Consider the following 17,341-nt stretch of genomic DNA (forward strand, 5'->3'; position numbering starts at 1 on the left):
TGCACTTATTTTACTTGCTGAAGTCTTTGAAATATGTGTAAAAAGTGAACATTTTGATTAATTTTCTTATTATGATAAGTATAAAACGGACTTTTAGGTTCTAAAATATTTTAAACGTACTTATATTCGTAAATGTGCAGTATGAATACTTTTATTACCTGAAAATAAGTTTTTAATTCTGTTAGAGTTGGTGCAGTTGAAAACCATACTGAAAAGTAGTTTTTGAAATTAAGAGAAGGGTTTACTATGAAGCATTGATAACTAGGAGTCCACACTTGTGGAGTAACGGTTAGCGCGTCTGGCCGCGAAATCAGGTGGCCCGGGTTCGATTCTCTGTTGGGGCAAGTTACCTGGTTGAGGTTTTTCCGGGGTTTTCTCTCAACCCAATATGAGCAAATGGTGGGTAGCTATCGGTGCTGGACCCCGGACTCATTTCACCGGTATTATCACCTTCATTTCATTCAGTCGCTAAATAACCTAAGATGTTAATAAAGCGTCGTAAAATAACCTAATAAAATAAAAAAAATAACTAGGAAATGGATTTGGTTTTTAGGTGCTAAAAATATAAAAAGTAGCTGTACATAATATTATCTGGCTTTTCAAGTAGGCTATAGCTCCCTGTAAAGCTTACTTGAATAATTTTCAGGGGATTTATATAATATGCGTTACTGTTTCGATAACAGAAAACCACAAATTTAAGTCACACAGTAAGGGTGCACTCAATGCTGGGCTTTGGCGTTCTGTCAGCCCACTTGAGGTATGTGGATATAAGGGGAAAATTGAGCCAGGGTATGGTATAGTTCCTGGGTAGCTCAGTTTTAAGAGCGTTGGTGCGCTCAGCCAAAAGTATCGGGTTCGATACCCGGCACTGGAACAATTTTTCTCTTGAAATTATTAAAAAGTATAGCAGCTGCTTATTTTTATGTGCTGAAATCTTGGAAGTAGGCAGGAAAGTGTAAATTTTTATTATTTTCATGTGATCAACAATTCATATAATTATCTTTATGGACTAAAAATAGTTTTGTAATTTTACCAACGTTGGTGGAATTTCTGGGAACCGTAACATTGTAAATTTCTTTGCAGAACGAAATGTTACATTTTGTTCCGATCAAATATCTGCACATTTAAGGAACAAAACTAAAACTTTTTAAATCACTTATTATCATAATATACTGCTCTCTTAAATTGACTGAGCATATCGGGAATTAAATCATTAAATGTTCCACATAAAATAATTTTTATCTCGAAAAGGAAGCAAAAACGGTCAAAATTGTATTAAAATTTTTTGTTTGAAATATCTCACAGAATAACCCCCTGAAATTAATGGCATTGCTTACGGTTCACTCTGTATAGTAAAAATGTAAACTACGTAATTAATTCTTACATGGCGAAAAAATTCTAGGTGCTAAAATACTTCTATGAATTTTATGATAGATACTTTATCAATACTGAAGACATTACAAATAATGTATAGCAACGTCAATAATATAAAAAAAAAACATTAAAAATTAATAGGCTATTACAGAATTCATCAAGAGTATACAAAGGATTTAAAATCAAACATGTCCTGAGCTTACGTTTAAAACCATGAATGGGTGAATAATTTCGAGGGAAAAATTGTTCCGGAGCCGGGTATCGAACCCGGAACCTTTGGTTTAACGTACCAACGCTCTACCACTGAGCTACTCGGGAACTCTAACCGACACCGATCCAGTAGCTCAGTGGTAGAGCGTTGGTACGTTAAACCAAAGGTTCCGGGTTCGATACCCGGCTCCGGAACAATTTTTCCCTCGAAATTATTCAAATCAACTTTACAGGGAGTTATACCTGAAATCTTGATTTGCACCATGAATGGGTAATTCCCTAACATGAATAGGTAAACTGTTAAAAAGTTTAACTGATACTGTTTCAAAACTATTTTGAGTAATGTTGAATTTGTTTTTATTAAGATAAATATTTGAACAATTTCGTGTTGAATAATTATGTAAATTAGAACCAAAATGTATTTAGAGAAATTATTCTTAATACAAATAAGGCAACTCAGGGCATATAAAGACATCAATGTTAATACACCAAGCTTGGAAAATAATGATGTACAATGGGTGCGAGGAGAAACACCACAGATAATCCTCATAGCTCTCTTCTGCAAAATAAAAAGTTTCTTTAGACGAATTATGATTATCCCAAAGCAGAATGCCATAACTAAGATGGCTAAGTATCTAAGCATAATAAACTGAAATAAGTGAATTATGATCAATACTATAACTGAGGATTCTTACTTATTTTGTCTGAAATAGTCACTGTGAGATTGCGACTCCAAGTTTGATTGTCGGTAAATACCTAAAAATTTATTCGAATTAACAGGAATGAAATTGCTTTGATTGAGACTGAAATTGATATTAACGGTATTATTATTATTATTATTATTATTATTATTATTATTATTATTATTGAGATATAACTTATTAGCACTACACAATTCAATTGTTCTAAATTTTAGTAGAACAAAGATCTTCACTATCACATGAAATATTAAGCGCTAGACCATCAGCAAAAAGATATAGAGTTAAGCAGCTAGCCATTATACTATCAGGAAGATCATTAATACATATTATGAAAAGCACTGGTCCCAAAATGGAACCCTGAGGGACACCATACTTTACTAATTTAGACTCAGAAATATTATTATTGATGTAAACAGATTAATACCTATCAATTAAATATGAATACAACAAACCATAAAAATCAAGCTTTCTCATGAGTGTGTCATGTGAAACAGTATCAAAAGCTTTAGTCAGATCAAACAATCTACTAGTAAATTTATCACCTCTTTCCAAACCTTGTAAAGAGCACTTAACCAAATCTAAAACAGCCTAATAATTTTTAATCTTTAGAATATACAGGGTGGAAGTGAAATAGCCCTGCAGATCTCCAGAGCGAATAGCTTATGTTGTATGTAACAAAAAAACTATAATATCATATTGGTGGAAAGTTTATAGTTAAAAAAAAGTTTCCTAAATGTTTAACTATTTCTTATTCGGCAACTATTGCGAGTAAGATTATGATTTTTGTCCATATCGATAGGAAATCTAATAAAGAATAATTTATCCCTCTGGCGTATTTCAATAGCGTGCACCGTTTTCGTGTAAATTTAATTTTTAAAACCTCTAAATTCAAGTCATTGCAAGTGACAACCTACCGAGACACACAGAGTTCGTTGATCTCTTACATCTGTATCACAAGTAGAGTGTGTTAGAGACGATGTTGCCGGACTGCTCAAATATCAACCTTAATTTAATCACTAAGGAACGGAATTTGGAGCAGTAAAAGCTAGTATTGGCATCTACACAGCCATTTGTTTACAATCCTTTATACCAAGTTCTCCCCTCCATGACATACTCCCAGATCTCTGCAGGTCAACAACAGGTGAACGGGACAGTTGTCGCATAAGAACTTCAACATGCAGGTTTGCAGTTCAGAGTAGTGAAGTCCAGGCACAATGCCGAAAGTGAAACCAACTAACAATACAAAATTTAAAGACTATATTTGTAAAAGCGCCAGATCGAGTATCAAAATTCAGGAAACAATTCCCTAAATTGTCGCTTTCCCATGTCCAGTTCTTAAGAGCTGGGGGTCAAGGTTAGAAGCTTGCAATTATTACGCACATCACCTCCAATCTGTGAAGAAAGTGGTCCAGTCTTTCGATCCCGATGACGCGGCTGCGATTCAAATACGCCAGGAACTGCTAAATGATAACAATCGAGAAAGAAGTCACGGATATTAAGTCAAATTTTTTATATTTACCGGATGCCATTATTCGATTAGAAAAGTCAGGAGTAGAACTAGTTGAGCAAATAAATATTATGAGGGCTAGTATAAATAAACTGAATGCAGTAGAAGGTGAAGTAGGAAAACGTGTGGTGAAAAAATGAACAGAGTTTTGATTAAAAATTATGGGTACAGTATTCTTAGTCGTATTTCAGATATACTAACAAAGACGTGTCCCAATGACGTAATTCAACATGTGAATTTAATTGACGTATCTTGTTTCAAGTACTTATTCTCCAATTGTCTCTGCAGATGTAGAGCGGAGTTTTTTCATGTTAAAAATTTTCCTTCCTTGCAAATTTGAAAATTATATTTACAGTTTATTATAACAATGCACAGCAGGAATAATTGTTTCATCAACAAAACATAGCATTAATTGAATATGCCATTTCGTTTGGTTCTACATATTCAGAGGCGAGTTCCATACAGAAGACAATTGTCTATCAGCCATCAATATTTCTACGCGAGGATGCAGAGATTTATATTTCATTATGTATATTTGTAATGCTGTTTATTGGTGTCTTGTGGTTGCCAAGAAAAACACATGTAGTTCAAAGTGAAATGCAGATTATGTATGTAGGCCACTATATGTCATTAAACTATAACATTTGTTTATTCTGAAATACGTTTACAGAACACTGCGTGTAAGTTTGTATGAAGTGGCCTGTACTCGTCCATGCTCTGTGACGCAGCTCGCTTGACAGTCACTGAGCTACGAATATCTATACTACGTTTCACCATTCGTTATACTACGCCAAATCCCTTTCCCTGTTAATCACAAAACGTAATATAGGTTTCTTATTCATTTATGTGTACCCTATCGTACCTTTCAATCTGCAGGATTATTTCATTTCCACCCTGTATAGTAAAAAGTATACCTATTAGCCATTATCATTGTGGATCATATTAAGTACGCTGAGATGTTCACAAAGTCAAACTCGTCTACGAAGGTCATAAAGGTGGAATCAATTTGTACTGGGATGCAATGCATTACTGCGCTCCAGATCATCATCCGAACCGAACAACAGATTCGTAAGCACTCACCTCGAAAGAATCGCAATAGGCTTTGAAGCCGGTTCGCAGGTCACTTAATGAATTTGGTGAGATGCTGAGCGCTTTGAGGATCTCTTTGGACGTGTCTCCGCGCGAAGCTTCCAGCAGCATGGCGATGTTGGTGGCGAGTCCGAACGGGGCGAACACGAGGTTCTCCCGTCCTGGGGCCAGAGCCTGAAGGAGAAAGGGCATATACGAATTTAAGCCTGATTTAGTACATTTTTCAATCGAATTATACAGGGACATCATTTTATTTTTACTTCAATTTTTATTGTACCTGAGTTTTTTAATGTACCTCACTCCCACCCCCTCTACTAGTAAACTTCCAACCGTTCTCCACACAGAACCGAGGCTGCGTATGCAGTACTGAGTTAGTGAGTATAGTACCTTCCAGAAATATGTTCGCGTTTTCCAGTGACGAAAGTGCTTTCAATATTGAATCATATTTTCGCAGAGGTACTGTCGTCCGTTTGCCTACATCGCACCCCGGTTTCCCCCACCAGCTTCTGTTCGCCCCTCTGTAAAGTCTAGTAGCTGGGCTATCTTAGCTCTTTTCTGAAAACATTAATTTCTGTTAGGAATTGGACGTCTACGTAATATTATAACCATACAATTGTTTAAAATAACTTAAATAAAAAGCCCTCGTTAAGTAATTAACTGTCAAGTGATTTCCCCCCCTTTCTACGACGCTGCTACATAACTACTTGGACGGACAGTAGATAGCATGTGTGAGTAATTTTATCTTTTCGGATCGGGCAGAAGTGAAGATTGAATTTACAGTATGTAAGGTACTCTTTTATAGAGTAGGTACAGAATTATTTCAACATGAGTTACTCGTACGAAGGACGAAACTGATAATTGGAATTAGGTACAATAGTCTATAGTGCGATAATATGCACAAAAGAACTGAAGCCTGTATCGAAATGAACGGCCACCATTTTCAAAAATATGTTTAAATATCCATATTATGATTATTTTTCAATTTAATTTCATTCTCTATATTGTACGCTAATGTGCTGTAACAGTAAAATATACACTACATAATTAATACGTCCGAATGGATAGCTCAATTCGTGAGTAAAAACACTAAGTGTTAATACAGTACTGTGTTTTAATTAAACAAAAACCTAATGAAAATTATCAAACTCAAAATTGCGATATTTCCCAGTTTACATAAACGGATGAACTACTTTTCTTCCCTCCTATACCTAGTAAAGTGATTTGTATTTTATGCCAGTATCATCGAACTCCAGTCTTAGAAGGAGGAGCAAGCGGTGTTTCCAGTTCTAGACCTTTAATGCAAAGATATAGCCAGGTTAATATTAAAAATGTTAGTAAAAATAAAATGATGTCCCTGTACAAGTAATTCAAGATAAATTTAAATTAGTAAAAAATATTTCCTTCAGATGAAAAGAGCTTTGGCCCGACCCATCGGGGTGCTTGTAGCGATAGACTATCGCTCTACACCTTTTCCTGTTGTATTTCAGAAAATATCAATTATTGTATTTCAGATTTGTCATTTGTATTTCAGCTTAGTTAATTCAATTTCAGATAGTATAAATTGTATTTCAGGTTTGTCAATATAATTTCAGATAGTATCATTTATATTTCAGATCAGTCAATTGTATTTCAGAAACTATCATTTGTATTTCAGAAGTTACGGTTGGCATCTTATTCTCCAATGTTAAATCCAATCGAGATCATTTGGTGTAAATACATAAAAACACCTCTTGGAATTCCTAACGTCATGGCTCATGGCTCCTGGTGTTGTAGGCTAATTTACCTACTATAGAGAGTAAAATTTATGCAGCAACACACATAATATTGTTAGGGTGATAGTGCTCGTGCAGTACAACACAGTACAATTCATCAAGCTGCAGCTTTAGCTATGGAGAATATGCTTGTCGGACGCTGAAATGCAATAAAGTTGAGGATTTTTTAAATCCATTTTCCTTTTTTTTATATAGTTAAAATCTCAAGTAGGCCTACATTTGTTATTTTGTGAAATAAAAGTGACTATGTAATCTTCAATGCATTACTTATTTTGTGAAATACATTTGATGCCATCTGAAATACATTTGATACCATCTGAAATACAATTGACAAATCTGAAATACATTTGATACCATCTGAAATAAAATTGACAAATCTGAAATACATTTGATGCCATCTGAAATACATTTGATACCATCTGAAATACAATTGACAAATCTGAAATACATTTGATACCATCTGAAATACAATTAACAAATCTGAAATACATTTGATACCATCTGAAATACAATGGACAAATCTGAAATACATTTGATACCATTTGAAATACAATTGACAAATCTGAAATACATTTGCTGCCATCTGAAATACAATTGACAAGTCTGAAATACATTTGCTGCAATCTGAAGTACATTTGATACCATCTGAAATACAATTGACAAATCTGAAATACATTTGATATCATCTGAAATACAATTGATAAATCTGAAATACATTTGATACCATCTGAAATACAATTGACAAATCTGAAATACATTTGATGCCATCTGAAATACATTTGATACCATCTGAAATACAATTGACAAATCTGAAATACATTTGATACCATCTGAAATACAATTGACAAATCTGAAATACATTTGATATCATCTGAAATACAATTGACAAATCTGAAATACATTTGATACCATCTGAAATACAATTGACAAATCTGAAATACATTTGCTGCCATCTGAAATACAATTGACAAGTCTGAAATACATTTGCTGCAATCTGAAGTACATTTGATACCATCTGAAATACAATTGACAAATCTGAAATACATTTGATATCATCTGAAATACAATTGATAAATCTGAAATACATTTGATACCATCTGAAATACAATTGACAAATCTGAAATACATTTGATGCCATCTGAAATACAATTGACAAATCTGAAATACATTTGATGCCATCTGAAATACAATTGACAAATCTGAAATACATTTGATACCATCTGAAATACAATTGACAAATCTGAAATACATTTGATACCATCTGAAATACAATTGACTACCTCGACTGACTGACGGGTTGGCTGTCTCATTGAGACAGGTGATTCACTGGGTTGATTGAGCTGCCTATCTCGGCTAACTGATTTGAGTTGACTGACTCGGCTAATTGATTGAGTTGACGGGTTGACCGACTCATTGAACTGACTAAGCTGATTGACTCGACTGATTGAGCTGCCAGTATTGGCTAACTAATTTAAATTTACTGACTCGACTGATTGATTGAGCTGACGTGTTGGCCGACTCATTGAGCTGACTAAGCTGATTGACTTGACTGATTGACTTGTCAGTCTCGGGTAGCTGATTTAAGTTGACTGACTTGGCTAATTGATTGAGCTGACGGATTGGCCGACTCATTGAGGTGACTAAGCTGGTTGACTCGAATGATTGAGCTATCAGTCTCGACTAACTGATTTCAGTTGACGTATTTGGCTAATTGATTGAGCTGACGTGTTGACTGACTCAGTGAGCTTACTGAGCTGATTGAGCTGTCAGCCTCGGTTAACTGATTTCAGTTGACTGCCTTGGCTACTTGATTGAGCTGACGGGTTGGCCGATTCATTGAGCTGACTAAGCTGATTGACTCGACTGATTGAGCTGTCAGTCTCGGCTAACTGATTTCAGTTGACTGACTCGGCTAATTGATTGAGCTGACGGGTTGGTCGACTCATTGAGCTGACTAAGCTGATTGACTCGACTGATTCAGCTGTCAGTCTTAGCTAACTGATTTCAGTTGACTGACTTGGCTAATTGATTGAGCTGACGGGTTGGCCGACTCATTGAGCTGACTAAGCTGATTGACTCGATTGATTGAGCTGTCAGTCTCGGCTAACTGATTTGAGTTGACTGACTTGGCTACTTGATTGAGCTGACGTGTTGGCTGACTCAGTGAGCTGATTGAGCTGCCTGTCTCAGATAACTGATTTGAGCTGATTGACTCGGCTAATTAATTGAGCTGACGAGTTGGCTGACTGATTGAGCTGACTAAGCTGATTGACTCGACTGATTGAGCTGTCAGTCTCGGCTAACTGATTTGAGTTGACTGACTCGGCTAATTGATTGAGCGGACGGGTTAGCCGACTCATTGTGCTGACTAAACTGATTGGCTCGACTGATTGAGCTGCCTGTCTCTGCTAATTTCAGTTGACTGACTTGGCTACTTGATTGAGCTTATGGATTGGCTAACTCATTGAGCTGATTAAACTGATTGACTCGGTTGACCTGCCTGCCTCGACTAACTGATTTGAATTGACTGAGTCAACTGATTGAGTTGATTTAACTGACCGATTGGCTGATTTGGGTGACTGAGCTGAGTGATTCGGCTAATTGGTTGAGTTGACTCGCTGAAACGACTGGCTTATTGAGTGATTGAGTGAGTGTGTGTGAGTGTCGGACTGGCTGGCTGACTGGTTGAGTAATTGAATTATAGAATGACAGACAGACTATGGACGAATTGAATTCTTATAACTCACCTGGAACAGTTTTGGAACGAAGCTGTTGCTGAGATCAGTAACCAACTGCACGCCACTCAGAATATCAGCATGAGCGAGCGGCACTGCTGCCACCAAACAGCATAGCACAGCTACAACACACAGAGGAAGAGATTCAGTTTCCTGAAGTTGAGTTTGCACATGGAATATGTAGTTCCTCTACGTGTTATAAAATCCAGATAATATTCATATTTCTTCAGAATGCGTAATAGTCCTCGAAAGACGAGCCACACTCACACAAACACACACACACACACACCTACACACGCATTTCACGAATATGTCTACGTGACTAGATAATGTTATGTTTTATTTTGTTTAGTCAGCGACAAACCCCAGTGTACACTGCGCGGCAAAAAGAAAGGGTCGACTCTCGGTTATTAGGAAAGCAAAGTTGTACCGCGCAGTTCACACGTGTAAACGAACTGCACTTTAAGGCTTTGCTGTGATCATTTGTCATACTGTATAATGATTGAACTTATACAGAAAGTACCTTGGAAAATCAATGGACTTAAAAGTGACAATGCTTTTTTCTTTCTTCTGGAAAATCTTTTTAAATACACATAGCAGATTTTGGAGGCAAGCGACGATATTTAATGTAACATTGAAAATATGAAAGGTGTAGATCTCAAAGGTTTATGTAAATACTTGCTGGGAAGCCAGAAACTGTTGGCGGAAATTTCTTCATCAAAATAGTATCCATGGGACAAAAATTAATAAAGACAGTGAAACGTTGGGTGAATGTAATGATTAAGATTAAAACTGTAAAATATTTTCTGTAACTTACCAGAAGTTTTATATCAAAACTAAAGAAGCATGGAACTTCAACTAGATATGGTAAGCATAGTTTCGATTACTTTAAATTCGGATAGCCTAAATTTGTAAGTTTCTGTATTACTCATATGCAAATATAAAGGCAAGTCACAAGTTTCTCAAAATTCACAGAATATAGTATATTAGCGTTTTTTTTTTCTTTTTTATTGTTACTATTTCTTTTTTTTTTTAGTAGATTGTTTTACGAAGCTTTTTCAACATCTCAGGTTATTTAGTGTCTGAATGAGATGAAGGTGATAATGCCGGTGAAATGAGTCCGGGGTCCAGCACCGATAGTTACCCAGCATTTGCTCATAATGGGTTGAGGAAAAATCCCGGATAAAACCTCAACCAGGTAACTTGCCCCGACCGGGACTCGAAGCCGAGCCACCTGGTTTCGTGGCCAGACGCGCTAACCGTTACACCACAGATGTGGACACCATTTCTTAAATGCAGTTTGATAGTGTGCTATTTTGTTTAATATAGCCTACCGATATGTCTTGTAAACTAATGTAATACCAACGTTTTTTTCTCTCAAAAAGATGTGTCCCTTTATAGGAAGTGTTCTCTTATGATGGTCTTATGGTAACCCTAAACCTAGGACCAACGTCTACTATGTAATCAAGTTGACTATGTACGACTTTTCAATACCAAAGACATCTCGTTGAAGCAGTGGAATACGCAGAATTTTGTCGAGGGGGGGGGTCATTATTATATACATTTTTCTTTACAATTTACATTGTCGGTTCTTTAAATTTTGCGTATTATTATTATTATTATTATTATTATTATTATTATTATATTGTTACGGTGTATTTATTAATATTATACTGTGTTCTAATATATAATAGAACATATTCTTGAATATGCTTATAAAATCTTTGAAACGTAATTTTTCACGGTCATCCAATTTTTAACAAATTTTTAACTTCTGTTTAATCTTGTATAATAAAAAATACTTATGCCATTATTATACTTGCACAAGAAGTTTATATTTAAAATATGAACTGTCAAATGCACAAATGTTGAACGAACGTTTCACTATAAAGTCAGAACTGAAAATGAACGGGTGAATACCTCTCTTTTTTTTTTTACTTGGTTATTTAACGACTCTGTATCAACTACGAGGTTATTTAGCATCGATGGGATTGGTGATAGCGAGATGATATTTGGCGAGATGAGGCTGAGGATTCGCCATAGATTACCTGACATTTGCCTTACGGTTGGGGAAAACCTCGGAAAAACCCAACCAGGTAATCAGCCCAAGCGGGAATCGAACCCGCGCCCGAGCGCAACTCCGGATTGGCAGGCAAGCGCCTTAATCGACCGAGCTATGCCGGTGGCTAATACCTCTCTTAAAATGAGTTTAAAATCGACAATGCAAAATATTTAACATCTGCACTACAGAACTGTCGAAACAATTTTTTCACTATGTTTCACAATATATCTGCGGTTTGTTTACAGCGATCATCGCCGTGCACACATCGCTGGCGATTGTCTCCTGGAGTTGCTAGCAGTTAAAATGAATGCGCATGGTAGGGCACAGTCTAGTATATATAGTCACGAAGCTCAATACGTAGTAAATATGCATCCATAGATAGTTGCTAACCACTAGGATCGCTAATATCGCCTCATTACAAACAATGCGAAATAGTACCAGCACAGTCTATTGTTCCTAGCACCCTCACAACTCAAGCTTCGTGACTGTATATACTAGACTATGGTACAGCGATGATCGCCAACGTAGATCGTTGGACACGACGCAGATCGCTGAAGGTTGCTTCTGAAGCAAATTCAGGACGCATATCGCCGTATACATGTTCAATAATCGATATTCAGAGAAGGTCATGTAGAAATATTGAATCGAGTTATGGCAGCAAAACAAATGAGAATTGACAGCGATGTACGCTGATAAATAAACCACTTCCTGACGATCATCGACAGCGTTTATAATGATCGCCGTAAACAAACCGTAGGTTAAGTTTAATTTCATATTGTGTTGGCTTCATTTTATTATAAGGTCGGTATTAGACGGTAGGTCTCTCTGTAATAAAGATAGCATTGTTATAATTCGTACGTGCTGCAGCACCAAGCACAGGGAATATATTGAAGGAGGGGTAGGAGGACTATGCCTTATGTCGATGTAGATTTTGTTACTCTGTGAAAAATTAGAGAAGGGAAAACGATTATGGATTAAAAAATACTCAAATCTAAATGAAGGGCTCAGAGCCAAAGGCGACTAACCCACAATTACAAAATGAGTAATAAGAGTTGATATTAAGAGGATCCTTACAAAAATTATTGGATTCACAATTTATTTTAAATTGTCTACATTGAATAAATACAAAAAAAATATATCATGAATCTATAACAACAATGTATAGTTTTGAAAAAAGGTTTAATAATGAACAATACAAAATTGTGGGTTGGTCGCCTTTGGCTCTGAGCCCTTCAAATATGTTGTCAAAAAAAAAAGTTTAAGGGGAGGTTCAAACCCGGTAACTCCCCGCTTGCGTACGCCACTGAATTGAAGTACGACCGAGTTGTTCAATTATCTATTGCTAATCAAGGAAGGGAACTGTCCTGAGTCATGGTTGCATATCGCGACAGGGAGAACAAAAGAAGTGCAACGGCACTGCGAACGGCGTAACCAAACTGTTGATTGGCCGTTGCGGAATACTCATCCACCGTGTCACGCGAAAGGAAAGTGAATACCTACATCCAGGCAGTCTTGCATTAACATTGCCGACTATTTCCTACTCCTTGCATCACCAGTTCGCTGTCTGGGATTGACTATAATCGCTAATAATATTGTTCTCATTATTATCATTGTTACTGACCGTACTATCGTTGTTTTTGCTATTGGTAGGCTAATTGTGTTATTGCTGCTGTTACTATTGTTGTTTTCGCTACTTGTATTTGGGTAGTTCTTGCTACTGATATTGTAACCTTCAATACTGATATTGTGTTGTTGTTGCTGCTGCTGCTACTATTATACAGGGACATCATTTTATTTTTACTTCAATTTTTATTCTACCTGAGTTTTTGAATCTACTTCACTCCCACTCCTTCTACTAATGAAGTTCAACCGTCCTCCACACAGATCCAAGACCGCATATATACATACAGTCATAGTAACCTTACGATCATAGTAAACAGTACGTTCCAAAAATATGTTCGCGTTTTCCAGTGACGAAAGAGCTTTCAATATTGAATCATTTTCTCACAGGTACTGTCGTCCATTTGCCTACGTCGTAACCCGGTTTCCCCCACCAGCTTTTATTCGCCAACTAGTGGCTGGGCTGTCTTAGCTCTTTTCTGAGAACATTAATTTCTGTTAAGAATTGGACGTCTACGTAATATTATACAACTGTTTAAAATAACTTAAATAAAAGGGTCTCGTTAAGTTAATTAACTGTCACGTGATTTCCTCCCTTTCTATGACCCTACGACATAATCACTTGGACGGATAGTAGATAGTATGTCTGAGTAATTTTATCTTTTCGGATCGGGCAGAAGTGAAGATTGAATTTACAGTACGTAAGGTACTCTTTTTTAGAGTAGGTACAGAATTATTTCAACATGAGTTACTAGTACGAAGGACGAAACTGGTAATTGGGATTAGGTACAATATTCTATAGTGCAATAATATGCACATTAGAATTGAAGCCTGTATCGAAATAAACGGCCACCATTTAAAAAAATGCATTTACATATCCATATTATGATTATTTTTCAATTTAACTTCATTCTCTATAGTGTACGCTGATGTGCTGTAGACAGTATAATATACACTGCATAATGAATACGTCCACATGGACAACTCAGTTCGTGAGTAAAAACACTCATTGTTAATACTGTACTGTATTTTGATTCAACAAAACCTAATGAAAATGATCAAACTCAAAGCGCAATATTTCCTAGTTTACGTAAATGGATGAACTACTTTTCGTCCCTCCTATACCTAGTAAAGTGATTTGTTTGTATATAACGCCAGTATCATCGAACTACAGTCGTGGAAGGGGGTAGCAAACGGCGATGATCCAGAGGTATAGCCAAGTTAATATTAAAAATGTTAGTAAAAATAAAATGATGTCCCTGTAGGTTTCACGACTGATATCTGTGTTACTGCTGTCAATATTGCGTAGAGAATGTTTGTGAATTATTTGTCGCCGAACGGTCGCGCTCTTGTAGGCCTACAAGTATAGCACGCAGCACCATTAACTTAACCCGGGCTATGATCATGACCAGAGCTAGGAAGTTGGTACCAAAACTGTTAAGTTGACTGAGCTTGGACTATATCTCTACCGAATGAAAAGTAGTAGCGCACCTCTCAATGTCAATGAACCAGAACGACAAACATGTACAGTGAAACCTCTCATTTAGGGACATCGAAGGGACGTAATAATCTGTCCGCATCTGGGAGGTGTCCCTTATTGGGAGGGAAGCTCCCCAATCTAACAGTAAATTTATAATATGCATTATGTATCCCTTCACGCTTTAAATGAAATGTATTACTATAGTTTAATTCTGAATACAGTATACCACAGTACATTCTTTGCAACTTTGAACTATACAGTAGATAAGACCGAAAATGGAAAATACAGTACTGTGCCATTCAGTTTTATTCTAGGTCTACAATTATGCAGTACTGTAATTTACAGTTTTCAACTTAACCTATACGTTCAGGTGCCATGTCTTTGGAAACAGTACAACTGATTGAAGTGAATAGAATATTCCTATTAATGCCATCATGTGTCGAATACAATTTCACGATCGCGGAAACTTTGGACCCATCAGACAGGTTAAATTTTATGATTTTGTTTATCCACCTGCTTCCAGCTAACAAGGGGTAGCCGGCTGGGATCCTTATTGTCTTCTTTCATGTTAAAGAATTTCTGTATAGTTCTCAAAACTTAATTTTCCATTTTTGTAACACATTAGGTCTTGAAATCCAAGTTCTGTCCGCAGTCAGGAGGTAAAGCAAGCTTTAGGACTGTGAAACAGCTGTCCGTATCCGTGTCTGAGAGTGTCCGTAAACGAGAGTTAAATTTATCATTATTTCTATGTTAATTCAGTTGGGACATAAAAATCTGTCCATATATGAGGAGTGTCCGTATCTTGGGTGTGTCCGTAAGAAGAGATTTCACTGTACAGCCAGGTGGTAACCAAACTTGTGCTCCAATCGTACACGACCTTAGAACAAGAAAATAATAAACAAATAGTTAAAAAAAAAACAATAATGTGTAATTACAAGCTTCGTAACTCCCAATCTAAAATAATTTACCCATACATATAAAAATAACATGCAAAGTATATAATTATGATTCTAGCCTCATTATAAGAAATAAGTTCACATCTGTGGAGTAACGGTCAGAGCGTCTGGCTGCGAAACCAGGTGGCCCGGGTTCGAATCCCGGTCGGGGCAAGTTACCTGGTTGAGGTTTTTTCGGGGTTTTCCCTCAACCCAATGCGAGCAAATGCTGGGTAACTTTCGGTGCTGGACCCCGGACTCATTTCACAGGCATTATCACCTTCATTTCATTCAGACGCTAAATAACCTAGATGTTGATACAGCGTCGTAAAATAACCCAATAAAAAAAATGAGAAATAACAATGAACATTTTCATTTTATCAAAAGAAATGCTCCTTTTATGTTCAGAAAAAATAAAAACAATATTTGTGCTCTGAAAATATTCGTTCTACGTCACAATATGTTACTGGAGCAAACCTAAAATATGATACAGTATTTCTTACTATCATCAGGTGAACAACTAGTTTGTGAATCTAATAATGTATCTCATATGTGGCATATAATATTAAACGCATGATTGTTTTCAAGAAAATTTTTCATTTTTATTGTAATGACAGATAGGAAGTTCATATCGTAATTCCGATGTTGAACTTGGACTGTAACGCAACCGAATGTACAGCAGCACGAGACGTCAACATTTAACGAAGAATATGTAGGCCTACATCTATTAATTATCAGGCAGTAATTCTCGCTTGACGATAGGTATGTGTCAAAGGAAGAACAATATTGTTTGTATGCATCTGAAGTCTGACTAGTGTAATATATTGCTAGTCGGAGATGTATGCAATGGAGGGGGAAAGGGACTGGCCACCCTACCCCATTATCTCCTGGCCTAGTTGCCTCATAAGTGGTGCCTTCTCGGTATCATTGTGAGGTTCAGACCTGTCTTCGGACAGTTGACTAAACAACAATAATAATCCGGGAAAAAATAAACGTGTTACACACTCCTGTTTGTACAATATTTAATAAAAAATGAGTTTACTTTTTTGGAATCATGCATAACATTACGTAAATAACAATAATAACAGAATATTTCACTTTGTTCAGAGCCTAAAGTATTAATATGAACTAACAATATTCTTCTAACTATTCACGATTGTACACAGATCCACTATACGTTGTTTATGAGAACTGCGTCTGTAGCGGACGGGAGCAGGTCGAGGCGCGGGTGACATGTACAGTATACTCCTCGCTGTACTCAGCTGAAATCTACTGTTTTGGTACGAACTTCCCACTTGTGTGTGGTAATGACGACGAAATTAGTGCCGAGGTCCAACGCCGAAAGTTACCCAGCAATTTGTGTTTCAGTTAGTTGAAGAGAAAACCTCGCAAAAAAAATATGCAAGTTGTACCAGCCAGAATTTGAACCCGGACCGACTCGTTTCACAGTGAGACATACTAACCGTTACTGCACATCGTGTAACTGTACTTTTTAATCTCTGCTCAAACTTCTCTCTCCCGTACAGTGAACGTAAACATAATACAGGGACATCACTTTATTTTTACCAACATTTTTAACAATAACCTGGCTATACTCGGAAACACTGTTGCCCCCTTCCATTGCAGGAGTTTGATGTTACTAGTGCAATATGTAAACAAATCATTTTACTAGGTATAGGAGGAGAGAAAAGTAGTGTATCCATTTATGTTGTAGGGAAATACGATATTATGATTTTCAGTTTGATCACCACTTTTACGGAATTTATCAAAATACAGTAGAGTAGTAACATTTTTTTCAAAAACTCAACTTTTCAGGTAGCTATGTTCGTTATGTAATGTCTACTTTATTTAGCATA

At 36.5% G+C, this 17,341-nt stretch overlaps 1 protein-coding gene across 1 annotated transcript in view; it reads right to left on the reverse strand.

The window, feature by feature from the left end:
• LOC138701919 (alpha-1-antiproteinase S-like) overlaps window positions 1–17,341 on the reverse strand; it is a 70,607-nt gene that overhangs the window by 22,933 nt on the left and 30,333 nt on the right. Inside the window, exons 2-3 of the mRNA XM_069829281.1 lie at window positions 9,401–9,510; window positions 4,873–5,055 (exon numbers count right to left, since the gene is read on the reverse strand). Of these exons, the coding sequence (XP_069685382.1) occupies window positions 4,873–5,055; window positions 9,401–9,510 (293 nt within the window). The remainder of the gene's footprint in view (window positions 1–4,872; window positions 5,056–9,400; window positions 9,511–17,341) is intronic.

Source organism: Periplaneta americana, chromosome 6, assembly GCF_040183065.1.
Source record: "Periplaneta americana isolate PAMFEO1 chromosome 6, P.americana_PAMFEO1_priV1, whole genome shotgun sequence".
Classification (NCBI taxonomy): domain Eukaryota; kingdom Metazoa; phylum Arthropoda; class Insecta; order Blattodea; family Blattidae; genus Periplaneta; species Periplaneta americana.